Source organism: Typopeltis vanoorti, chromosome 2, assembly GCF_054136105.1.
Source record: "Typopeltis vanoorti isolate ZY-2024b chromosome 2, IOZ_Tvanoo_1.0, whole genome shotgun sequence".
NCBI lineage: Eukaryota > Metazoa > Arthropoda > Arachnida > Uropygi > Thelyphonidae > Typopeltis > Typopeltis vanoorti.
In genome coordinates this window covers 137931050-137958872 of record NC_143550.1, presented here as the reverse complement: position 1 = coordinate 137958872, position 27823 = coordinate 137931050, and the positions used below count along the sequence as shown (strand labels likewise).

The following is a 27823-nucleotide window of genomic DNA, read 5'->3' as shown; positions in this document are numbered from 1 at the left end:
TCAACGTGTTTTAATACACTACACGAAATATTATCTAACGCGCAGAAAGCAAAGAAAGGAGAAAATATTAGCAACTCTTTCTTTGATAGGTGATCTGACCATCACTAACTATAATATTATTCAGCAGATGGCATAAATGCTATCCGAATCAAGAGATTAATGAGAATGGTGCGATGAATTCTTCACATTCCTTCTCCGATTACAATCTATCAGCCAGGAACAGGAGGAGACATACACTGTATAATCAGAAAAATACATAAAAATATCAAATTATTTCCAAAAAAAATCTGAAAATAGTGAATCATATGTGGTCACATATTTCTTGCTCTTCAAATCCTAAATATCATGCCATCCCATCAGCAGAAAAGGTTTTCCTCATTTTTAAAGTAAATACATACAACTGCTTCCAATAAAGATTTAATCAAGTATATACTGCGGTTTCCTTAGTTCTTGGTAACATTCCAATGAAAATTTCCGACCATATGTATACCATTGCTTTACTTTGAATCAGAGAATATGAATTGTTCATTTACGACTGTTTCAAAACTTCCTTGATGGAAAACCATCAAGATGCCTTGCATTGAAATAAGAATTGTGAAAACATTATACTGTATTTCAGAGGAACCACAAATGCGCACATCTGCAAAGGTGTGAGCCACTCTTTTAGCTGTGATTACACGTACCCCCTACCAATTTTTGATAATATCTTAGATATTTCATACTATTTTCCCCTTCATTTTAATGGTTAGTTAGTTTTTGGGCGCATTGATCTCTGGTCTATTCCTTATCCCGTTCCATTTCGTTTCAATGGTGTTATACTGGATTCAGTTTTTCTATATCAATTTCGTCAAACGATATCGCAATAGCAAAATGATATATTGAAAATGCTGTTATCTTGAAAGAGGAATCAATCTGTTGTATAAAACAACAATATTGAAAGCATTGCATTATCCAGAGTTATTGAATATCAGTTGATGTTATTTCCTTAACTAGTCGGGAGATTCTTACCAGGAGAAACATCTCTAGACCGTTGCACTTCAGCCACACTTCACAGTTGGGAATGATACACTTTTTTCATGAAGTGTTCCGCTAGCAACTGCAGCATTCACACTCTTCTGTCCAATTGCAGCAGAAGTAGCGTGATTTGTCCTTCCATATCATAAACATCCAACGTTCTATCAGGCAGCTGTGATATTCCTTACATCAGTGTAGTGTGCATTGTTCGTTGCCGTTGCCTGTTTGACTTCTGTGCAGCTGTCTTTCTGCAAAAACCGAAACCATGCAGATACTTAAATAATGTTCGACCACCAATGGGAATTTCGAACTCCTATTAGATAGTTTCCACATCCGATTTCAGATTTATTTGCCATCCTTCCAAGCACTTTTTTTTTGTTTCCTAGGTATTAGCTTTCTGGATCTTCCTGTAGGTTTATTGGAAGTGATTTGGTTTAATTACAACCGAAGTCAATGGATTATAGTTGATAATCGCTGCTGTTCTTCAGATCAGTTTACCTGTTTTGTGGAATGAAAAATACTAGTTTCAGGGGGAAAAAAACCCTGTACTCCTTCATCTGAGACTTTCTAATCCACCTTCATCAGAAAGAATGATAAACATCACAGCAGTTCCTTGTATCCTAGAAGTGACTCTTGAAAGTCTTTTCAACTGATATGTTTTTTTCATTCGAAGTGCCAATCTCACAGTATCCTTGCTAGTTGGCAGAGGTGGAAGAGTCACATTGCCATCGGCCGATAAAGTTTCCCATTGATACAGATTATGCCGCTAATTTTGCAATCTATGATAACACCTCTTTTTGATGTCCGTAATTTATTCTCCAAAGATATTGCATTATCTATAGAGAGTATGGTGATCTATACGATCGCATCTAGAGTCATACACTGCTCGACAAAATTAACAAGACACTTAGAAAATATAGTGTAAATCGTGCAGTTTGCGCTGAAGGAAGAACGGAATTTGGTGTGATGGTGTCCAATGGAATAACAATGAAGTGAGAACACAACAAGAAACACCGGGCACGTATAAGGGATGTTAAATAGGGGTGTATAAGAATTACGAAGCATCTCACATTATAAAAGTCAACACAATATGTATGCTCGAAAATATGATCATATAACATCAATACAGCGTATGATCCCCTCTAACCGCTAAACAGGCCTGGTAGCGGTGGACTACGAGCGATATAAGAAGCTGACATTCTTAAAATCCAACACTTCCCCTAAAGCAGACTTTAGCTAACCAGATGACCAAAGTGGTGGATATCGCCGTACAATACGATATCCGAGAACATCCCACGTAGTCGTTGGGTATCTTCAATTTCAAGATACTTCTTCACCACTTGAACTCCATTAGCAGTGCACCGTCATCTATGAACAGAAAATCTGGGCTAACCGAACTCCTACAGAATCGCCCTTATCATAAAACATACAATAATGTTTTGCAGCCGCACTCCCCTTCGTGTTTTTGATAGGAATACAGTAACTGTGCAAAAGTCGGAGTAATGAGCCACTGCATTCTTCGTACTTTGTAGATTAAACAATCCTTAGAATCGTTTGAAGGTTAAAACGGAACTCATCACAGAAATTCCAATTTGAACTGCGCCTTCTTAACACAGTCCGGTTGGAAATGTTTTCACCTGAAGAAACAGTTGGTGATGGGATATCGTAGAGTTCCGGGTTGTTGTTAGAGCCAGACAATGGTCTGTTCTGGTTGACAGGCCTCAAGCGACCAGCGCAAGCTCTTCTTGTAATGGTTCCTGTCTCCCGAAACCATGTCCATAACGACGCTTCGTGACACATTAAGCCACGATATATTAGTACCGTGAGTGTGTTATGGAGTAGATAATATGGAAATAATATTTATATGGTAGTAAAAACTAGGAACATACACACCAATATGTTTCTCATAAAACTTTGGATATCTTCATACTTATTTCATATGCTGTAAAGTTCATAATAGCGTGGTATTCTGAAAAAAAACGAACTACTAATAACTTATTCAAACCTACTAGCCCATGTTACGTGTATAAATACAATAATAAACAACGCCTAAGTTTGTCCATGATGTAGAACGACATTATCTTACACAATGACCTAATATAATCTGATTAAACAAAAACCAACACATCTTTCTTTAGACAAGCAAACGTAATGCACCGACTTCCAGGGAAGTCTTGCTGTCGCCAGAATAGCGAACAGCTATGGAAATTGATACATTGTCAAAATCTATTACAGGAATGTCTTCGACATTGGGTTTTGTTGTTGTTGTTTTTTTATTTTATTTTATTTTATTTATTTATTTTTTTTTTTTTAAGACGGGAACAGAAACAAAAATGATCTAGCTTTTCATTAGCGGTAACATGATTAAACTGCTGAATCATGGAAAAAAATTCTCTGAGCAAATTCATTCTTCGTATCTTGTTGCAAACGCTTGGTTGTCAGAGTGGTTAAACATATCTGTACTCTCCAATCAACAGGATACGGATTCGAATCCCGCCGTGGATATGGATGTCTGTGGATTGTCTTCAGGTGAGAAATGAATTTAATCTCACGGCGTGAGATCGCTGTCGCGCTTATTGGAGACCCAAAGTGGTTTAAAAATATTCCACGATCGTTCTGTTAGAGAAGGGCTCAGAATATGTAAAAAAAAAAAATAAATAAATAAATCCGTAAATTGCACTGGTTCTAATGTACTAGAGGTTTGCAGCCTTTCTTGGGTGGAATACCATATGCACTCCCAGTAGATATATAATTAATGTACAACAGATTTGCAGTCATTCGTGGTTTGGGATTCACATTAAAAATATTAGCAAGAGGTGTCGGCTCGTTGTTCTCAGTTTGCAAACAAACCATGGAAGAAAAAAATCAGAACTGATCCATAATGAGATAAACTATAGTTGCAAATATATTATACTTGCTAAGCTATCAAACAATGGTTTTCCCCATGTTGGAATATATATCTTATAAGTATGTTATCATGGAAGGAAAATTTTAAAAGATAAATAAATTTTATAATAGAAAGCTGTATTAATTTTTTTGTTCCATTACTCTTGTTATTTTCCGATCATTCACTATATATTTAGATAAATTTTGGATAAAATAACTTGAAACTTATATCGTTATAAAAAAGTCTGAGGTTATTGTTTTCTTCTGAATCTCATTAACTATATTTAAGTTAAGGGATATTACATCCCATATTATTTCATAGCCGAATAAGAAACTTAAAGAGTTTTCATGCCGAATATACAAACTATATAAAGTTCGGCGAGTCCAAGCGTAAGCAAATACCTGGATAGTGCAACACATAACCCATTTGGTAGTGCAACACTGGGTTATGTGTTGCACTATCCAGGTATTTGCTTACGCTTGGACTCGCCGAACTTTATATAGTTTCTATATTCAGCATGAAACTCTTAGAGTTTCCTATTCGGCTATGAAACAATATGGGATGTAATATCCCTTAACTTAAATAAGTTCACGTCGCCGAATTGAAGCCTTTGGTTCTTCATATAATTAGTCATTAACTATATTTTAATATTTTTTTCTGTTACTGCTGCCATCTAGCGATGATCGTGAACATTTCACTATTGCAAAATTTTTGTAAAGGAATGTGAATAGATATGAATTATTAATATAAATCGATATTTCCACTTATTAAAAGTGAGTGGAGAATAAAGAGCTTCGGACTATAAGATATAAGATAGATAAAATATTTTAAATACTGTATATGTTTTTACATTTCGATAATATAGTATTATTTTAATATCTTTCATCATCATCATAACGCTAATTACGGATATAGACCATATTAGTCTGTTCCAGTCTCATTATCCATCTAATATTTTTTTTTGAGGTCTATCCGGCCTTCTCTTTCCCATTGGTTTATAGTTTATTATTTATTTAGGATATCGGGTGTTAGCCATTCGGTTTAATAGATTTCAAAATACAGTAACAAATGATATCATAAATTAACAGCGAGAAAAGTAACAATCTGTACGTGTGAAATGTAAGTATGTACTTTCCCTTAAATAAAATTATATTTCAATTTTTTGTAAGCCTAGGGGAGGGGGTGAATATATGTGAACTAATATACATTTGAGCTCCTATGATTTTTAAAATGTCAATCCCACTCACAAACGGTTGTACACCTACAGTGGGAAGGCTATTGAGATTTTTGGAGTTACGACCAAAGCAACCAAGGCACTCGAGGCTAATGTATTATTCTGTTAACTGTGGTGCGTGCGTGTTCTTCTGACTGATATGTGTCTATTTTGCGGGCACCCTTCCAGATAGAAGGGTGTCCGCATACGGTGGTGGAAGAAAAACCTTTCCATCACCATATGAGACTGGACCAGTTGAAAATCCCTGATAAAGATTCCACACGTCCATGATGGGATTCGAACCCAGTTCTTTCCAAAAGGCACCGTCAATACGAATTGAGCTACGGAGACTCGGCAGTGGTGGGATAACACCAAAAACCCTAATTTTGGAACCAATTATTAAAATCTTTTCAAGTCGCTTTCTACCTCCAATAAGCAGTAATGGTCTGACAATGGGCAATGAAATTCACCTCCCACTTAAAGACATTTACAAACATCAATATCCACAATAGGATTGGAAGCCACAGTCAGCTTATTGTTGTTGGGTAGAGAGAGAGGGGGGGTGGGTACACTATTCAATCGGCCAACGAATCCAGTAATTATTAAATAGCAGTGGGTGATATTTAAAGAAATCTGACCTTTCAGCGGACAACAGAGTCTCCTGGTCCCGATATTCCTAATAAATCATGAACGTTTTCACTCAGAGACCATTATAACGATGAAATTACCAACTTATTGCTCTATCGTTATTTAAAAAAAAGAAAATCTGAAAATACTGATAATACACTGTCAGTTTTGAATCCTGAACTCTTCAGCAAGAGGAAGTTAATAACTTTCCAGATGATATCTAGAACGTTTTAAAGCTAGAAAGTTACAATGCATAATATTTTTGCCTTATTTAAACTGATTTTATTTAGGAAAAAAAGAAAAGAAAAGAAATGCTGCTTACCACAAAATGACGTTTCAAGAGTAGACCACCTTGTCCAATATAAAGAGTTGACGCACTGTCGAACAGGAGCTCCTTTGGTATCCGATTAGCCCTAACGTTGGCGAATTCCTCACAGTTGTAATACAGAGTAATATTGTCGCCGAAGACTTGGAAGGCAAGCCTGAAATTAATAACAGAAGGAATGTTTATACATAAGCTGGGAAACAAGAATTTTCATGTCGTATTGAATGGTGATCAGTACGGTAAGAGTTTTAAGCAATCTTAATTATCGTTAGATGAGGTGTTCTTTCATCGCGTAACCATCATCAAACGCGACGTAGAAATTTTGTAATGATTTCGGACAGAGAATACGGTTGGCTACCGTTCCGCATGCTGAGATTATAGCGATGGTTTGTGGCCGAGCTTTGTATTTCATTAACCGTGTTCATTACCAGTAAGTTTGACCTGTAGCGTTTTTAACGTTTCTTGTGAGGTTACCCTTACGGTTGTTTGTCTGTTCTAATGGCGAACACTCCTCTTGCCTAGGAAAAAATAGTATTCTTGTATTTCTCACATCATTCCATTTTCTTGTTATGTTAGGCTCAATAGCATAACACAACAGCCAAGTAACTTAGCTACTTGGAAACCTAATTAATGTTCTGATAAGGCAGTTAATCATCTCTGCGGAGCTTGCTTGATTACTGATTGCATTCTTCTGAACGGTTTGCTTGTATTGTGTGATGAAAAACCTGCCACTCGTATAAAAACCGGCTGTCACTTCATAAAGGTTCTTCCGATCCTAGATGGGATTCGAACCCAGATGTCCACAGGGCATCATCGCAACCGACCGAGTTTCGAAGGCTCGTTATTTCTTACATGGAACAGTATCTACTATTTCATGTGTGAAAAACGGTAACTTTTCACAAAAGCAAATTACGAAAAATAATAGTATTGCTTATCGAAGCAGGCACCTGGCTTCCCGTATTTGAACAAGAGAATTAGGAGAAAGCGCAGTCTGTCTCCGAAATAAATTAAAAGCACATAGCTAGCTAACTAAGACATCTCTCGCTTGTAAACTAACTTGATAATAATAATAATAATAATAAATATTTAGTTTTTGAATAACTTGCTTTCAGCCCATTTAGATCTATTACAAGAGGGAAGAGGGGAAAAAAAGTTTTTTTAATCAGCGAGGTAGATCCTGCCACCATGATGACAATACCATACAAACCAGGTCTCTCTCTCTCTCTCTCTCTCTCTCTCTCTCACACACACACACACACACACACACACACACACACACACACACACACACACACACACACACACACACACACACACACACACACACACACACACACACAAAGCATCTAACCGATGATCTTTATAATCAAATATCTCCATTCAGAGCTGTCAGAAGGCTTTTGGTCATCCGAGCGAAGCGAAATCTGATAAACCAGAACATGCCAATAACAAAAATTATTATTATTATTATTATTGTTAGTGTCTTTCGCCATGAGACTCATCTCCATCTAGAATGGCAACGGTATCTACTCCACGAAACAGATAAATTGATATATTTACTAGGCATTGTCATAATGAGGGAAGCACAAAAGACACATTTTGTCATTTTTGTTATTATATTAAACATAATGAAATGAAGGGGTAATTTTCTATTCTTGCCTGGGAGGGGGGGGTCAAAAAGGCAAGTTACGATTTTGGCATCCAGATATTCACATAACTAAAACGAAAATGTGGTCAAGGTTGATTTTATGTTTATGAGGAGAAAACTAACCCCCACATTCACAATCTGAGACCAATGAAATCAATAGCGGAAAGAAAAAAATGAATAGTAGGTGAACAGTGTACTGACTGACTTATTACTACTGTGGTCTAACTCAGCGTTTCCCAAATTTTTCTTACGACGGAACAATTCACAAATCCTGAAATTTTAACCGAACACCTTGGTTAGAGTCGAGTATCATCGGTCTCGTATTCAATGTAAAGCTAAGCGCACACTATCGTCGAAGCGGGCTGTATCGCATCGCAAAAATGCGACAGCGCACACTATAGGTGTGCCGGGCCGCATCGCATCGCATTGACCTTGCTTATGACTACACGTTACCTAGATACCTCCGCACTTGACTCGCGCTCGGAGGTGTCGACAACCGAAGGCGGCTGTCGGCCATCGGATGAGTCAAGGCCAGCTCACGTTGGCCTTAATAGCACACTCCACACGCAAAACGAGGAGCGTGTGATTTTGAAACATGTTTGAACTTGTCGCAGCATTTAAAACCATTCCAGGCTCATATTAATTTTGATAAATTTTCACGGAACACTTATTCACTTTCCGCGGAACACAGTTTGAGAAACCCTGGAGTTAGACTCTAACTGATATGCGTACCACAAATTCACATTTCCACCATCAGGAAAAAACGAAGGTGTCACCGATGTGCTTTACATATTAGAGTCATGCTGGTGTATATAAAGGATATGGGAAGTAAAGCTACAAGCGTAGCCGCAAGTCTTGAAATTGGTTATAAGGAATGGAAGTCAATTATCACCTGTATTTTGATCCCAACCGGAATTGTTTAAAACAGCTTCGCCTATTAGTAGTTCTAGTTCTTCTAATAATAATTACAATTTAAGAGATCTCCATTTCTTACTTGAAAAAGATATTCTTTCATAGATCGATATCATAACCACTTACTTACCTTGTCCAGTATCCTACAAAATTTGGCACAATGAAATTGACCAAAACCTGGGACGATATGTGCATATTCACATCTGTATAGAAGATGCTGATATTCTGGAAGCTCTCTCGATATCCAGATATCATTACACCAAGCTGCACCACAGTCTCCGATGGATTCACAACTGCACAAAAAAGAAACATTAACCTTTATTCATAAACAAAACATGTATAGGATATGAATTCAATAAATATATTTAATCATGGTTTACAGAAAAACCATACAGCATATTCGTTGTCATTATTCATGCAAATAGATCGCAATTTTAATACTAAGAATAATGGTGCATTCTCCACTATATGGTTGTGTCACTCGCAACAACAACAACAAACAAACAAACAAACACTTTAATTCTGTACTTACTCGCAAAGAGATAACCTCCATCTCTTCGAGCAGGCTTCACTGTGATTACAATAGAAAAATCCCTGAATAAAGTGGGTGGTATATGCAGTCTGTAAGGGGCTTTGATATCCGACTCCTCTGTCAGCTCAAAGGCGGGGAAGCCATCATAGCCACTACCAAAATCGAGACCAGGAGAATTGAACGGAATTTTAATGGCTTGAAGAAGGTTGAGTTCATTATGTGGATCTAAATGGGAATAAAATTAGAAAAAAATAATGCATTAAATGTGAGTGGTTTTTTTATATGATTATTGACTTTCATTAAAAGTTTTATTAACAAGAAATCGAACAAAGTATAATTTACGGAAGAGAAAGAGAGAGAGAGAGAGAGAGAGAGAGCATGCGAAATGCTATTTAATGATTGGTAAAGGAAGAAAATAACGCTTCACAATTTTGTAATTGGAATTTTAGATTTCTATGATTTGTTAAGTACCATGCATTCCACAGGAAACAACAACAACAACAACAAAAAAAAAATACAGTGAATGTGGTCAATTATTTTTTCTTAGGTGAATCTCTTCCACGAGATTGAAAAGATTTGGGCTCAAATTATATGGACTTTTCAGCGAAAGAGCTTTTATACACAGGAGGAAGGATGAGAAGAACACGTGCAGTTGGCAGACATAATACAATGCCTATGGTCTTGGTTGCTTCGGAGTAATACAAAACAACCACAACTCAAAGTCCCCCAGTTCCACGAAGGACTGTACAATTTATGCCAACTCTAACTCCTAGGCCAATATAAGGCCTAGGAGTTAGATAATCTAGAATTCTAACTCCAACGTGGAACTGTTTTTCAGCCTGCATTAAGCAGCGTAGTAGTCTCATATATGATGATGAACATCATCTGTAAACTTAAGCGCGTCCATATCACAGTGAGATTTGAAATCACAATTTGTTTGTTGAAAAAACAGAAGCACTTCTGTAGCTTAGTCTGATGAACAGCGCCACACGTTCCTTTTGGTTGTGAAGACCTGGGTTCGAATCCTATCTGCTATGAGAATCTGCTATAAGAACCCCTGAAAACTTTTTTTTTTTTTTTTTTTTCCATCCAGCAAACAGAACAACCAACCGGAGAATGTGTTCCATATATACTGGCATCATGTCCTAGTTGCCTCGGTTGTAATTCCACTGATCAACGCCAAATGTAAGTGGCAACGTTATCCACACAATTTCTTTACTTTTCTGTGGTTATTTCAATGACGGATGCAAATTTCACCGACTGGATTCTCGAAAAAAAATGATGCGAAAAAGTATATAAAGACATCAGGGACCGTGAACCTGTTTCCTAATAGTTTAATCGTTTTGGTCAGCGAAAAGGGGTCGAAGAGGTTAACGAAAGGTTGCCAAAAAAAAAAAAAAAAGTGAATGCCGACAGGATTATTTTGACTGTGATTATCACTATGGGCGAAGACTTTATGGAAAAATAAAATCAATCACAAAAATCTTCTACTACTTTTGTTATATTAACACGAATGTGACACGTATACATTATCTGTTATGGACGGCATTGGGTTCTTTCTCGCCGAAACACACATTACATGTCAAAATCACGATAATCAGGTTCCTTCGACCAGACCGCACGAATTGGTCTTGATTTCTGTTGAGAGTAAGTAACCTCGTTATTCGTATCTCGATATGCTGCAGGCACTATTTTCATTATGGTTGACTATATTAATGGACATGACACAAAGTTGATTTCATTTCATGCGATGCACACCCAAAGGCAAATCACGACCTTCCCCAAATACCCTCACTTTAATTCGATAACTTTACTGTTTGATTTAGTAACAGTCTTTCATTTTATCTTATGATCACCGGCAGCGTTTTGGTGCCAAGAAAATAAAAGCCTTCAAAAGAGACTAAAGATTAGAGACATAAATTAAAATCCCCCTTCTGTCTCCTTTGCCCTCTCGGGAAAATAGCATGCGAATGATAAATGAAGCGGTGGTGATCCTACCTACCCACTTTCTGTCATGCAACGAACCATGTGATTATACTTTCCGCGTAAATAAAATAGTGACAGCAATGCGTACAGATGCATAAATATTTCAGATAAAGTTAAATCCGGTAATTTAATCCTATTATATAACGATGATTAAGTCAAGTTGCAAAAGTATACGGAGCAACATTACAGCGATTTTATCGAACAAGTTATTCCATACATAATCCATGTTTTAGAGAGTTGTTTAATTAACCGGTAGATGGCACCACAATAACCAACAGTTGTTTTGCTTTACATGTTATGTGCAAACAATTATGGCGATGAAATTAAAAATAAAATAATTTATTGTACACAAGAAATAGGTGTGATCAGAGGTATTATAAGTTAAAGTTAAACATGACATCATGCTTAACACTGCATGAACGATGAATGACATTCTAATATTGATTAACCATTTAAAAATGACATCCAGTTACGAAGAGATCACTTAAATGCACGAGTCGTGATAACTTTGTCTTCCTCGTCAAACATCCTACTTACAAATAACATAAATTTACCATCTTACCTTGACAGATAAATTTTAAAACAAATCAGTGAATCCAAAATAAGACAAGGTTTGAAAAATATTTATCTAGTCTTCAAATCCCCCTTTCCTCCCTCTTCTTCAGTTTTATTTCTAACTCTCTCCCCACCAAGCAGAAACGTGACTTGGAGTGGCATTTGATTAACAAAACACAGCACGACAGTGCAACTAAAATAATTCCCATTATTTTTTCTTCGCTCCTCCACCATACCTGCTCATTAAAGCGTGACTCATTCTGACGAAGTCAGCTTCAATAATAACGTAGCAACAAGTGTTTCAGGGTTTCGTGGCCAACTTTCTCGACACTCGCGGCAATATCCGAAGCTGTTTAATAGCCGGGCCAGGTGTTTTTGGTCACAGTAATGCCTGTTATTTATACCGCTAACTAGAGGTGGTAACAGACCATTGACAACTCGAGGACTCCGTACCCACCCATAGATATGTACTTACAATAGATCTGAGCGAGATGAACACATTTTATGTTATGTAGTCTCAATATATATATATATATTGAGATCTCCAAACTGTTTTGGAGACTTTTTTGTGACCTTTCACATGAAATCCATTTCTGCACCTTCATGACTTCTATCACTGATGGAAATTGCTGATCATATGTGTCCATTTTTATTGCTTGTTCTATGGTTTTAGATCCAAAGATACGAGAATTTCATATCACTTAGCCCGTTCGCATGATCAGGCCTGATAATTGCTATACGAAGTATTCAACGATGATGGTAGTCATGGATGCTCTGTCATCTATTGTGAAGCACCACCTCCCTTAGTTTTGTCATGTTCACTTTGTGTCGAGAGTGTTCAGCTAACCAGAGAAAAAAAATTAAGGTCCTCTGAAAGAAAAAAAAAATACCTTACGAATTTTTTTGATGGACTTATGTATATACCAGTTGTAGTACATAACTCATGTTTGATCCTTTGCAGGAATTGTATTGATTTTTGTGTATTTTATCATGCTGATTACGAATATTATTTTAATCAATCATTCATCAGTTTGTTACAAAAAAAACTACATTAAGAATTTTAGCGCAAACAGTGACACTAAAATTACTTGTTATATGTCCAATTTTACTACAAAGACAGTGGTTATGTTTGTCAAGATTAGTCTGCTAGGAGAGATGGATATTTCAAATGAGTCTTCAGTAAATCTGACAAACGCTTTTGCCACTGCTTCACAGTAAAACTGACTTCATTAAAATTGTTATATCTGTAAAATAAGAAAAAGGATGAAGCAATCATTTATTGGAGGAATAAATTCCCGAGAATAAACTGAAGTTTGGAATAAAATAATTTTGGTTAGCTCCCAAATAGGGACAGTTATGAGGTTCAGCAGTTTTGGCAATAAACTAAATGAAGTAGAAAAATTCAGAATCTTTCCCCCCCTTCCTTTAATTCAGTTTATTCTAACACTTTTGGCAACCTTAAATCTAATGAAAGTGCAAGAAATCCAAGGATGTATTATCATTAAAGATACGCTGGTTCGGTTCACATTTGGGTTCCTTCCCAATTAACTTGGGCACAACAAGCAATGACCACACGAGACAAAATTCCATCAGAATATTGCCTCTATCGAAAAACAATTCCAGGGAGAATGGAATTCCAGTATGCTGACTTTTTATCAGCGAAACACCAGAAAGTGCGTTTATTTTGTAATAATTGTTGTTTTCGTTTTTACTAAAATGTTATTTAAGTGCTTTTTTTTATTCTACTTCCCTTAAATATAGTGGTTAATACAGAAATTCGGAAATCAGATTGGAATGCGAATCACCTAATTTTTTTTAATTATTTTTTTATTACCGTAGTTCTTCCAATTGCATGGCGCATTTCGTAGCGTAACTGGAAGAACTACGGTACAATTGGAAGAACTACGGTACGCCTTTCGGTTGGAAAAGGCCTAAGTTGTTCGATTCTTTATAAAGATATAAACGTATAAAAGATTCTTAAGAATCTTTTATGTTTTTTTTTCTTCTCCTTCTTCTCTTCAATTGAAGGTGAATTAGCCGATCTCATACGGAGGTTGCAGGATTTTTTCTCCCGTAAACTCGGGTTTTTAATCCCGCATACAAGCAAATCGGCCTTGACAACACACGCAATTTACAGACGAAAAATGTTCGTTGTGGTGGGCAATAGATGGCGTGGTGTGTAGGTGATGATGGTAGTTGGTGGATTAAATGGTGGAAAAAGTTGTACAGTAGAGTGTCCTCCCTAGATGAGTCCTTGAACTCCTTGGAGGTGTCACGTACTAAATTTTGATAGTTTTAATATTTTTTTTAATATTCAATATTCAATTTTAATAGTAAAAATTTCTTTTTTTTTTTTGGACAAAATTTATAACACAACTTCTCATCATTAAGGTATGTTTGGAAGGGTTTCCAAATCTGTTCCCATAGTTAGTGAATATGTATATACAGCACATTGATTTCCTTTGTTTGTTTTTTCCCCTCGTAGAGTCTTGTAGTAGAATATTGGAAATATTAGAGTAAAACTGGAGCTATAAATGATAATTATTGATCTTCCAGAATGAACAATTCCAGTAATGCATTAATCTGCTAAACAAATAATATTTATTCACATGTCATAAAGATAATGCGGATCCCTCCAAAATTATCCAGTGCCTGGCCCTGCTATCTTCCCTCGAATCTGATCATTCTAAGACTATCCTAAACAGCATTCAAATTATTTAACCTGTCTTTTTATCTCGTCTGGTTCATTCTCGGTGAAGCCAAAGACTATCGTGATTTACACTCTATGACATTTGTTTATGATATTTGTTTTATTAGAAGCCGAGTTAAAGTGCCGAGAGCGACAGTGTGTTTTGACGAACTGTCGGTCGATACGATATTCATGCCGTACGCGACGAATTCTCGCTATCAACCGCTTCAAAACTTCGAGATAAAACTCACCATTGACCGTTTGGCCAGGCGGAACGAATTCTTTGTGGATAATGCCCTTGGAATCGTAGAAATAAATCAGCATTGTCTTCTTTTGACTTCTCCAAGCTACGTTTCTTCGGATGCCCCTCTTCTGGTGGTCTCCACTCAGCACTCTGGCGGTTTGTTTCGGGCTCATACTCAAAACACCACGTTTCGTCACCAGTAACGATCGTTTCAAGGAATTTGAGTCCTTAAGAGCGGTTTTAATGAGGTCCTTGTAGTGTTCAATTCGATACATTTTTTTGTCGTCGGTCAAACTTGTTGGGAACAAATCGCGAATTCAATTTACGAAGGCCCAAACTCCCGATCAAAATGAAGTGCACAGTTGATTTTGGAATCCCGAATTCACCTTCAATCAATCTCGCGGACGATTTCGGGTTTTCTTTGATGAAATCACGCACTTTTTGGATGTTAACTTTGCTCAGTCCAGTTTTTGGACAGCCCGGCTTTTCGTCGTCCTCAGGCGTTTCACGACCACTTTGAAATCGCTTAAACCACTCGTAAACTTGAGTACGGGATAAGCATTCATCACCATATGTTTTTTGAAGCATTTGATGCGTTTCGGTAAAACTTTTACCAAGTTTAACACAAAAGTCAATCGCAGCTCTCTGTTTGAAACTCATTTTCCGACCGTTCGTCAAAACACACTTTCACTCTTGGCACTATAATTCGGCTTCTAATGAAACAAATGTCATAAGCAGTTGAGACAACCCTAATGAAGGCTGCCGCTTTTGACAACAAAAAAGGATACAACAGGTGGCACCACTAGTTTCTTCTATTTTCGAAAAGTTTGGTTTCTTTTTGGACAGAGGGTGTATATTGGAATTTTCTAATATGTAACAGATGAAACTGATATAACGGATGATTATACAGATTTCCTAGGCATTTAATTTTGACGAAAATGACTTGGAATGCACCTCAGTGGTGTATTTCTATTAAAGATCATGTGCTAACTGTTTATGCTGATGTATCTAACTTTACTGTTATATTAAGCAGTGGCGTGAATAAGAAATAACATGGGGGGAGGGGAGAAATAATTGGGCTCTTATAACCAGAGTACGAAACCTGCAAGCTTTCCTGATTGTAACTTACTGTTCAGATGCTTGTAAGTCTGTTTTCTGCAAGTTATGTTTCATATTCAAAGACACAAGCGCAGCAGTGCAATTATTCTGTCATAAACTTAAAAATCAATATCTTGTTTTTTATACATTTTCGCCATTCCTCGGATTCAATGCATTATAATAATTTTGACCAAATGATTGATGCAACGCTAATTGCTTTGTCTGCTTAAAATAAATAATAAAATATTGTTATTTATTTGATAATAAATATTACAGATTAATATTTGAGCATATCTGATCCATGGGAGCTACATATCGTGCAAAATAAATGTCATTTATCAGGCAAATACACAAATAAATAACCTATAAGGTAGTCTGTGCAGAAAATTAGAGGAGTAAACTCACTAATTTTTATAACATGGAGTTGTGTAAGATCATTTCAAGGTATTAAAACTCCGCAGCAGTTCTACTCAGTAATGAACTCACTCAATAACACCACAGTGAGGTTAATTCGAATTTTCTACGAAATAAAAAAAGCAATTCACTTAAAAAAATGCTATCACAAGCGAGCGAGCGAGCGAGCAGCGCCATCTATGGAGACAGTTTTTGAGAATCCCGAGTCAGGTAATTGAAATTTGTAATTTATCCAATGGCAGACGTTTCTCCCCGACTATACGAGTCTGTGCAGGTATCATTAGTATTGAACTCGGGGTTACAGGTGCTTCGTCAGGCCGATCACGGTAGAAGAGATGAGATAAACCTATCATAGTGGTGATCTAGACTTCTGTTGCTTTTCCCTTGCCTGATTGAAACCGAAGACCGGGACAGGTGGTTCTTATCTCTCTACAAGATAAGCGGAGTCTGTTTAAGATCACGAGCAAGTGTCGGATGTCGCTGGAGGAAAGGGGCCCAAGATTAATGAGATAAAGGACCTTGTGACCTTACCGAAATTGTAAGGCACGCTATCATGGCTACCTCACGAAAGGCTAAAAAGGGTGCATGACGTTTCCTTAAAGAAATGGTTAAAGGGGAGACCATTTAACCTAGTTAGAGTGAAAAGGTACGAGAGTAAAGCACCTCTGGAGGACTAAGGGTACGAAACTGATTTAATTAGACTCGTTGGAATCTCCGTATAAGAAAAGAAAAGGAACTCAAAGTGAATCTAATGGGAGACATCAACCCCCCCCCATTACAGTGGGTACATTCCGCATCGAACAAACCTAAATGTATTATGAAAAACATGAGACTTCAAGGGTGCAGTGTCCAATTGGCATGTATTTGTGCCATCATGGAGGGCATCCACATTCATTACGAAGTATTCAAGATGTGTGCAATGGCGTACTGAGCTGTTCCAATGAATATTTGTAAATGAAGGAAAAATTCCTATTAATCGCCATTATTAACTGCTTTCAAATTAGTTCAGTTTCATAGTTATGCACGAGTTACTGAACTTTAAAAAAAACATGATAATCACTGCCAAGCTGTTTTAAAAAGAATATTATGTTTTTCTACTATGTTGAAAAACTATCCTACATGGGCTTTACACTAAACGTCGTTTGATAGACGGTCACGGCTAATTCGACTCATTCCTCCACCAAACCGTCAATTGGTTCCGACAGTGACGTTGCGCGTGTTAGTTTCATCCTCAAGCGGACATTCTAATTCTTCCCATAACTATCCCTTTTTCAAGCTCCACTTCTGTCTTCCAGTATTTAAACGGAAATTGTGCACGAACGAGGCGAACCTTCTCTCTCATTTCCTCAAACCATATTACTATAGCCTTTACTCCATGACATAATGCATTATTATGTTGATACTCCAGTTGACCTTTTCCATAGAACTAAATAATCTCAGAATATCCTTATGGATATTCTGAGATTATTTAGAATGTTGATTAGGGATCCGAATCCAAACCAGGAAAATAATCTCCATGCCATGACTTCTCAACACGGGAAGTAATGCTATTGTGGCATCCACCATACTCAAGCAGTGACTCATCTGATTTGAAAATTGTGTATTGACATTAATATATCATCACCCCTCTGTGTGTGTGTATATATATATATATATATATATATATATATATATATATATACAGAGAGAAAAAGAGAGAGAGAGAGAGAAAATCCAATAACTGACGTTAGCCAGATACTCAAAATGTGTTACAGCCGCATGAAGGATTGTTCACTAATATGGCCTCCTCTGTTAATATTTCTCTGGGAGCCGAAGATTCTAAACAATATCCGTTATTGTGCACAGTTTCATTCAGCATACATTCCTTTACCGCTGTAAATGCTATGGGATTTGGTTTGTCAGTAATGCGTTGTATTCCATAGAAATGGCTCTGTCTGTATAAGGCTTTCTAAATCTTCTCCCTTGTGAGAATTTTCTTTTTTTCACCGGAAAGAAGTTAGTTGAGTGTGATCCGAAAAATATGACGATCTAATTCTAAGATTTTTTTTCCTGCTGAGAAACATCTTCCTGGAATTATTGTGAACGATCACCGGAATGTTATTTCCTTAGAAATATTTGCTGTTAATTTTTCGGTCAAAATTAATTAGTTCCTATATTATTATTTGAATAGTTAAACTCTTATAGTGTGTTATTTAACTTGTCCTTTTTTTTTCTTCTTGTTTTATTATAAGAAGATTGCATCGGACGTTAGCATCACTTCGTTATCTTATGCATTTCCTTGTCATTAAGAAAGCGTTCAATTCAAATTCTAAATGGCATCGTTTTTGTAAACATTGTTTAGTGTTTCGGTAATTTCGAAACTATCCCCCCCACACACACAGAGTTTTCACTAACAAGTTAAAAATTGATATCCTATTACAACTATCTGTCATTCGTTGCTACCACATTACTTGAATACTTGAATAAAACTACCTGAATAAAAGCAATGCTGCAACTGACGCCATAAATAATAATAAAAAAAAAATAATAATAAAAAACTTACTGTTGAAAGAATTCAATGTAGGAACATATCGAAAAACGATTCTAGTTTTAGCTGTCGATAATCCGTCACATCAGTTTCGTTTCTGTATTTTCCAACCTCATATATGCACGGATGCCAGCTGCTAAGATGGCACTTATCATCTTAGTAAGTGGATCCCAAAGATAACAGTTTAGTGTACACTTCTCCTTCCCAGCCTTTTAATATTTTTTGAAGAATTAAAAAATAAGTTAGTTGGGAAAAAGTAGACTCACGTCTTAAACTAATTCCTAAATGACCTAAATTCTGAACTGTATCATAAAACTTAGAGATCACGTCCTAAATCTCTATGGAATTTTTAAAATTTAGAATGACCAAATATTTAAAAAGGGGAGATCGCTCAGCCAACCATGAATTTTTTTTTATAAATCAATGCCCTTTCCCTACACTTTTGCATATTGCCGAGTGTAGCCTCGAACCATAAGTTAGACGTTTCACTTGAAGTTGGGAAAATATATTCGAAAAGTATTTGATCGCCTGCTTAAAAGGCACCTTTTAAGTAGGTAGGCAATCAGTTTTAGAAACAAATCATGAGAAAAATAAATAAATAGATAAAAATAACAAAGTGTATTGTGAAAATGAAAATGCTAACAGAAAACTTGAAGTACTGTTTTGTAAAACGCATTTTCGTGGATAGAATATTTCAAACTGCTAATGAGCAACTATAACTTCATTTCAATTGACTTTTGTAAGAGAAATATATGCTAAAATAAAAGAAATTTTTATTGTATCAATTAATAAGAAGTTGATTTCTTAAATTAATATTTATTTACTTTATTTTATCATAACATTATTGCATTTCATATTTATTCTCGTGGTCAACGTTTGGCCATTCGTTGCTTTTTTTCTGTGTTATTTCATTAAGATTAATTTCAAAGCCTGCTTTTTACGGCTTCATTTATTCTTTATCTTTTAACTCCATCTAGGAAAAAAAATAAAATAAACAGAAGCAGAATAGAAAGCTTATTTCGGATCGTGCAATAATCAACAATAGCAAATGGAAACTTCATTTAGTTAGTTGAAGCGCCGGTCTAGAACATGGACGACAGCGACGTCCCCCCCCCCCCTCCCCCAAGTGATGACATAAGATAGTTCATTACTCGTAAAGATGAGGGTGCATCGCGTAGCCATAGAAACTGAACATCAAACGACTTAAAAAAATATACATATAACAAAATGACCTTTCAAGAACCGATGTAAGATGAAACAATTCATGATCATCTAAGCCTAATGATTGAACGAAGGAAAAAAGTAAGGATGTCCTTGAAAATTCGATATTCAGGCCCGCTGAAGTGCTCTCGAGAGGTTTACATTGCCTGCGCTTTGGGTATCAAATTGCAGTTATCTTAAATGAAGTGATCACTTCACATCCTTTCACTTAACTTTTTATTCTTTTTTTTTTCTTGTGACATGTCCTATCTTTAATTTCTCTTCACATCTCGCACGCTTCGATTTTTTTTTTTTGTACTTCCCCAACGTGATACAATGTGATACTTACGTAATGTTGTTCATCTTTTCCCTTCTTTCATTTATCTGTTCTTTTCTCTCCGTTAAAGTATTAGTGACATAGCCGGAATAATATTTGATAGTTGAACAGTTGATAGGCATATAGCAGTTGCTTCGTCGTTTTAGTTGTCTCTAAGTTAACTGGATATAGGCTAACCCAATGCATCTCTCTCTCTCTCTCTCTCACACACACACACACCCACCCACCCACACACACACACACACTCTGTAGGTCAGCTTTTAATGCAACTCTCTTTCTGTTCGTTTGTTTTATTTTTTCCCTTTTATTCTGTCTCATCTATCGTAGTCAGAAGGAACATTGTTATTCGACACGAAAATCCTACGTTCTTATCCCGTCTAGAAGAGAAGCCATTATCAAGTTTTTCAATTAAAAGTGAAATAATTGATCTTCTGCTGAGGTAACAGAGATTTTCCTCCTGAAAACCTCTATTTTTATTACCTCAAAATAATGTACCTGGCCGCATGGCTTTGGTTGCTTCAGCAGTGATTTCAACCGCTCCCGGTCACGTTATTCTTTCTCTCTCCCTCGGTCCATCTATCTCTATTTCTATCTCTTTACGTCAGTTCTCTCCACGAAGAATTAGTAACGTACAGCATATTAGTACTGTGAGTAGGCTAAATGATGGATAACCTGGTTCCCCTACTCTAAATATCAAACATCGAACTTCTCCAAGCCACGTCATGCTTCCAGTAAGCAGGGGAGGGGGGAGGAGTAGTCTTGCATTGGGCGAAGAAAATCGTATACCACCTATGATCCTCTCTCTCTCCTCTCTTCCTTTCTCTCTCTCCCCTTCTGATTCATCGCTTATCTCACTCGCTCTACTCTCTTACTTTCTTTCGCTCTTACTTTTTTTTTCTCCGAGTCTTCTTTTAGCCTTCCCACTCGCTCCTTGAGCAGAATGTATCTACATGCTAAGCTTGATCATATTCCAGAACACGAAATTCTTTGAGTTTACTTTAAAAATTTAAGAGGTTTGATATTTTCAGACATCTACGACACATCTCTCGTAGAAGTTCCACTTCGATAACTACATCACCCTTTTCTACCGTAAGGAGATCACAAAGTCAACCCATTCCTTTTTTTCTTTCCTTCCTTTCTGCGTGGCCAAGTAGTCATGTATTTTCATCAGGCATTCAGTTTGTTCTGCAGATGAAGTCGTTCCAGAATCTGTGTTATTAAATCTCCACAAAAGTTGTCGTGATAACAGGCAGAATAAACTCACAAAGAAACATAAAATCACCGAAATGATTTTCAGAAATTCACAGTCATGGGATCCAGCTTTGGTCAAATGTTAATCTTTCCACAGACGGAATAGAAATGTTCATTTGCATCTTTTAGTTCGCTCCAGTGATCGTATGCGTTAACTTTTGGGTTCAATCCAGGGCAGGAGAAGAAGGTATGACGAGTTTGTTAAACAAACAAATAATTTAGTACCGGTTGAGACAAAAATTGAATTGACGTCGAAGAGAAGATAAAATATCGGAAGTAGGACAACTTACCGGGAGTTTGTGAGAAATGGAAAGGATGAGAGAGAGAGAGTACTAATTCAAGAAGGTAGAGGAAAGGAAGAAAGTTATAGTCCTATAAGAACAGTTATTGGGTTAAGAATACGAAAAGCAATGTTAAGTCTTATTAATTTATTTAATAGCTGGATCCAGTGTGGTCCGGAAAACTATAAAAAAAGCAATCAGTTCATTGTAATCTATTCTTAAATTTGAAATCAAGATATAATAATAATAACAATCATCCGCTTAGGGCATTTAAGGCACGACATGCCCAGATTGGTTTTTAGTCATCATTTTAGGGTAAGGCAGTTAGACTTATGCCAAAATATATATTTCTGTGTGTGTGTGTGTGTGTGTGTGTGTGTGTGTGTGTGTGTGTGTGTGTGTGTGTGTGTGTGTGTGTGTGTGTGTGTGTATTGCGAATTTCCGTGGTGAAATCTTCCTTTACCTCCGTATGAGACCAACTAACTCACCTTCACATGAAAAAAAAAAAAAATGAAGGTTTTTTTCGCATTCTAGGCGGGATTCGAAAGGAACCGACTGAACTATGGAGACTGATGAAAAAATAGTGACAGAGTTGACTAGACTGTTTTATGTGAATCCTACTCATGAACAGTTGTAAACTATTGTATATTTATCCGTGGATAGATTAAGATTTACAATAATCTTGAAACCCTGCTATACAGGCTAAACATGGAATTTATTTAGTTCCATATTTAGTCTCTACTTCAGTAGCCGGTAAGGTGATGGTCTCACCATGAGACGAAAATCACTTATAGACTTGAGGAAACCTGGAGCTAATTGGACTAGAATCACTGAACCAACAGCTGGTTCCGCTGTACGCATCATTGAATCAACAGAGAAACCAGACTATCTAAATTATGTTTTCAGTGTAAACATAACTGATTCTTTCCATAATCGAAGACGTGCGAAATTTGATGATGGTGGATCCAAAGCGTAAATTTGTATATCGGATAACCCACTTTCATCAAATTCAACTAATGATGTTTCTGTGGCCATAGACACACTTTTATTCCATTCATCTTGATACAATAGACCACTTACCTAATACTTTCAAGGATAAGGATGAAAAATGACGAAGTGGATGATAAATTAATAAAATTCGCAAAATTATATTCACACTTAATATTTACACTGATATAGCAACAACAGCAACAACAAAAACGACCTCCACTTGCATAACGTTGCAGTTTTTTGTTTTTTATTTTATAGCAATAGCGCACAAATTTTGGGAATTATATAAGTACATAAATCTCAAAGCTAACACCTAAAGATAATCTTAGTAGCGCCCTCTGTACGAAAAATAAAAACAATTAAGCGCCAATGGATGCATGGAAGTAAAGAAGATATAATAATAAAAGACAGGCAAACGATATGAAAACTAAACCACTTCGACCAAAGTATACCGTTACGTGATATTAGCATCCAAAATATGAACATCGCATTCTTGAACTCAGAGAAAGTCCCGGGAAGTTCAAAATTCTTAAGTAGAGACATCTGCTTACGATCCACATATCTAAGCGATAACGCGACCTGCGGAGGTCAAAGCGGCAGAGGTGTTTTTAATCTGGTTACCCTCCCGACTTCCCCACTCACTCTGGCGTCACAAATATACACATCTTAAGCAATTAATTCGTATTTACTTCTTCTCATATTCAAGTCTCTGTTGTGTTCACCCAATTTTCATGTCCCCCTTACATAAAATAGGAAGTGTTTAATTATTGGAGGCACGAATTTGCCAATTTATGACGTCCAATAAATTCTCGTAACTATAGCAACCATGACTCGTGAGTCATGACAGTTTGTAGCAGAGCTGCGTTTTGTTATCTCCCAACACATTTATCTGCTGACAACCTCGAGGAGAATGATTTTTTTTTTTCATACATAAGGTGGAGAAGGGGAGGTTAAAATATGGCATGTATATCGTGGAAAATACGCGACCTCAATTAACCTTTTTCAGAAAGTGTTCGGTGAGGTCAAAAGTGAAAATAGAGAGTGGTTCTCTTTAGCCTCACCCAGAAGGGGGATAGAGACGTTTTTTTTTGTCTTTTTTTTTTACAACAGTTCGAAATAAATAAAGCGTGGATAAAATATCTTAATTAATGAACAAATGTCGATTTTAATAGAATCAAGATGTCTGTGTGCTCTGTCCATTACATTTATCTCATAACCGTGTTGAGAAAGCGCTATCAAAACAAGCCATCGACTTTCTTTTCTTGTCTTTTTTTTTTTAATTGCCAATTAGAGTTCTAACGTGCTCAGGTTTAACACACTGAACATGCGATACACAGCTGTAAGCATTCACATCTGTGCGGCTTTTATTTGTAGTCTCAATCTAATCATCAAACACACCGCTAGCGTTCATATTTCATTTCCTAAACCGCTCGATTGATGTTGATGAAATAGACAACAAGAAATCATTCATCATCATCATCATCATCATCAGTGCTTCTAACAGGCGCTTAAGCACCCAAGACCTTCCAAGCATCCTTGGATTTCGTAACCGTAATTCGAGGATAAGTTCGTTAGCCTTATGCCTATAAATATTCTTTTGTCTGTAAATTGTGTGTTCTACTAGCCTGCTTGTGGGACGAAACACCCGAGTTTCCAGGAGTAAAAACCCTTCCACCTCCATATGAGATCAGCTAACTCACCTCCAATTGAAAAGCCTTGACAGGATTTAATTTATTTGATTGATTTAGTAATTTTTAATTTATTTAAAATTAAAAATTACTAAAATATAATTTAGTTTGCATTCAGCTAAGACGGTTCGATTTAATATTTTATCCTAGATAAATGTTGTTTATATATTTATCTATTGTTTTATATATATATATATATATATATATATATATATATATATATATATATATATATATATATATATATATATATATATATATATATATATATATATATATATAATATTTCAGAAATTTTCTTTTCCAGTTGACATGCAGATATTTGAAAAACAATATTTCGCTGAAAAAAAAAAAACTCCTAACACGATCGATCTGTATTATAATAATAGCGTTTTATAAAACAGTTTTATAATCTGTTTTATAATAAATGGCGTCAATTATCATAAAATCACCTATTTATAATTGCGCTATTTTTTTTATTTAATTCACTAGCCTTGGATTTTAAAATGTATTGAATTATCGTTAAGAAATCATGAAGCAAGCTTGCGTTTTTGCTCTCGTGAGCTGAAGTGAACGTAGTAAAAGCAGACGAATCAGTTAAAAATTCGATTGTTTGAAATTCAGAGTTTGTAGACTTCTGGTTACCAATTCGTTGAGCTAAACGTAGCTGGTACTATTTTTTAGTGAATACTGACTTCAGACCGCCTTTCAGAAATGACACATGAAGTACAAGCTCGGCTTTATGTGGAAAATGCTTTTGCAGCGCTGACAGCCTCCAAACGGCGCCCCAGCGTGGAAGTTATTCAAGAATATATTTCATCCACTAATGATGTTCGCGGACCATTGATAAACGACGCCATAGTTAGCCATATGAAATCATCTATACGAAAAGCAAACGTTTCAAGCTTTAAGGATGGCGTGAATTTTTTACAGAGTGTTTATGGAACTGATGCAAGTAAAAAAAATGTGAAGCAAATAACCAAGACAAAAGCCGTAGAGCCAAAGGCCGGAAAAAAAGCGGTAAAGCCAAAGGCCGGAAAAAAAGCGGTAAAGCCAAAGGCTGGAACAAAAGCATCGAAGTCAAAGGCCACAACAAAAGCATCGAAGTCAAAGGCCACAACAAAAGCATCGAAGCCAAAAGGCGGGACTAAAGTAGTGAAGCCAAATAAAGCTAAGAAGGTGGTAAAAGTCGTCAAAAAAATTCAAGCGAAGGAAAAGAAGCCAGCCAAGAAAGGTGCAAAATAACAGTATGACTTTTTTTAAACCTATCTCTAAATTTTTTTTTTATTATTGTCTGCAGACTGGACTATTATTCCATAAATTTTTTTCAACATGTACAAAAAATTGTAATTATGAACTAGAGTCATAATCACGTCTATTTTACAGTGTACATTGATGTAAAATGATACGAAAATCTATAATAAATGTTTGCCAATAATTTTATTGTTCATGCTGAAATATTTATTAAAATTAATTTGGAATTTTAAAGCAAGTGCTATTACGTAATTGGATTCCACTGAATTTCCGTTAACAATATTTGATAGGCAGTAAATTATGTAATATATGGGCGGGATTTGAACGCAATTTCTTGTTAAACAGCCGACTTATTAGTATTATTCATTATATTCTGTGTTTATCATAAAAAATAAACATGCATCTTTATTTTTTATTTCTTAATAAAATATTTAATGCTTTATATACTGTATTAAACGTGTGTGTGTGTGTGTGTGTGTGTGTGTGTGTGTGTGTGTGTGTGTGTGTGTGTGTGTGTGTGTGTGTGTGTGTGTGTGTGTGTGTGTGTGTGAATATAATAAAGGAATATAGATGTATTTAAGGCGTTATTTCAAGTAAGGCTTTCACCTGTTTAGTGAATTAGAAAATGAACACTAATATCAGCTTATTCCTGGTGCATCGGGCTCTTTTAAGCGAACATTTTTCTTAATTTTTAATTTCTTTTTTTAGAGATTCTTCCACAGAAACAATGGTGTAATCAGCATCAATCAACTAAAATAAATAACCAATTTTTTTCCTCTTTCGACTGTCTTTTTTGCTTAAATTATAGCGAACTTTCTTTTGTTGATGGCGAGCAAGAAACTTCAGTTAGTCGTTTGGCATACTGTTTCTTAGATTCATTTACATTATTGAAAGGAAAAAACTGGCTTTTGAGTTTTAAAATATAATTACCGTTTCTTTTTTCTGATGATAGTTAATGAAGTAATATTTTTTAAGATGACCCCACACATGAAAGGTCACAGGACCCATAACAGTACACTACCATTTGTGGGCACGTGATTAAAGAGAATGGAGTAGCCTGTTGATATGTTGCCTAAAGAGTTTGAGGTTGTAGTCTATCCAGACAGAGTTCCTTGAAAAACTTGAACGGACAGATAGATGACCAAAATGAATCTAATAAGTGCGTATGAATTTTGTAAAACATACCTAAAATGGAAATAATGATTTTTAAAACTTACTACTGAAAAAAAAAAAAACATTGAAGACTGTTGTTCGTGTAATAAATATCTTTCGAGTTTCGAAAGGTTGCCATCATTACAAACCGCAGATCCACATAAAATAGAGGGATAGGGAGGATACCAAATCGAAGTAAAAGATCCACCATTATTTTCATCTCTCCCTTAAGAAAGCTTTAGATGAAAAAGAATTACAACCAAAAAAGCGCATCAATGTGTTGGAAAAGTAAAAAGAAGTTATGTATTTAAAGGATAATGCGAAATCCATTTTAAAGACAAATATTTGAAATTTAAATGTTTCAAATATTCGGAACTCAATAATACAACTTAATGAAACAATAAAACTTAATAAACACCTTATTGAGTATTATTATGCTCACCATAGGCCATAACTCCATCTTCCACTTTGAGGAAGATCGATTCAGTAGAGAATCAGTTGTGCTATGGGATAATGGTAATAACTAACACTTTAATTTGCCTTCATGAAATAAACATCTTTGCCACAAAGTTTTATTATCAAATCAGTTTTTTTTGTTTGTTTGTTTGTTACCCGTCACGTTAACAAATGAAATCAGGTTATTGTGTATATTATTGCCGACCTGGTTGGCCGAGTGGTTAGCGTATCCGCTTTTAGCCAAAAGGCTGCGGGTTCGAATCCCGCCGTGGGAATGAATGTTAGTGAAAATACTGGTGGTGGTGGTCGGCGGTAGATGGCGTTGATGTAGATGATGAGGGTAGTTGCGGTTGTTGGAGTGGTAGAGACGGAGAATTGTAGAGTAGGTACCCTCCCTCGATGAGTCTTTGGACTCCCTGGAGGTGTTAAGTAATAATAATAATAATTTTTAATAATAACAAAATTTGCATTCTAAAAATTGTCCTCTACATTCAGTTTCCATTTTACTTGTATGTAGCCAATCTGAGTGAAGACACGGACGGA

General features: G+C 36.0%; 1 protein-coding gene across 1 annotated transcript; it reads right to left on the bottom strand.

The window, feature by feature from the left end:
* Window positions 1–209: 209 nt before the first annotated feature.
* On the bottom strand, window positions 210–22775 carry LOC150109459 (collagen alpha-1(XV) chain-like). The gene is made up of 5 exons (XM_090402396.1): window positions 22739–22775; window positions 9140–9383; window positions 8757–8942; window positions 6064–6223; window positions 210–236 (listed from the first exon to the last, which is right to left on the bottom strand). The coding sequence occupies exons 1-5, from the start codon at window positions 22773–22775 to the stop codon at window positions 210–212; spliced, it is 654 nt and encodes a 217-aa protein (XP_090258522.1).
* Between the last annotated feature and the right edge of the window lie 5048 nt (window positions 22776–27823).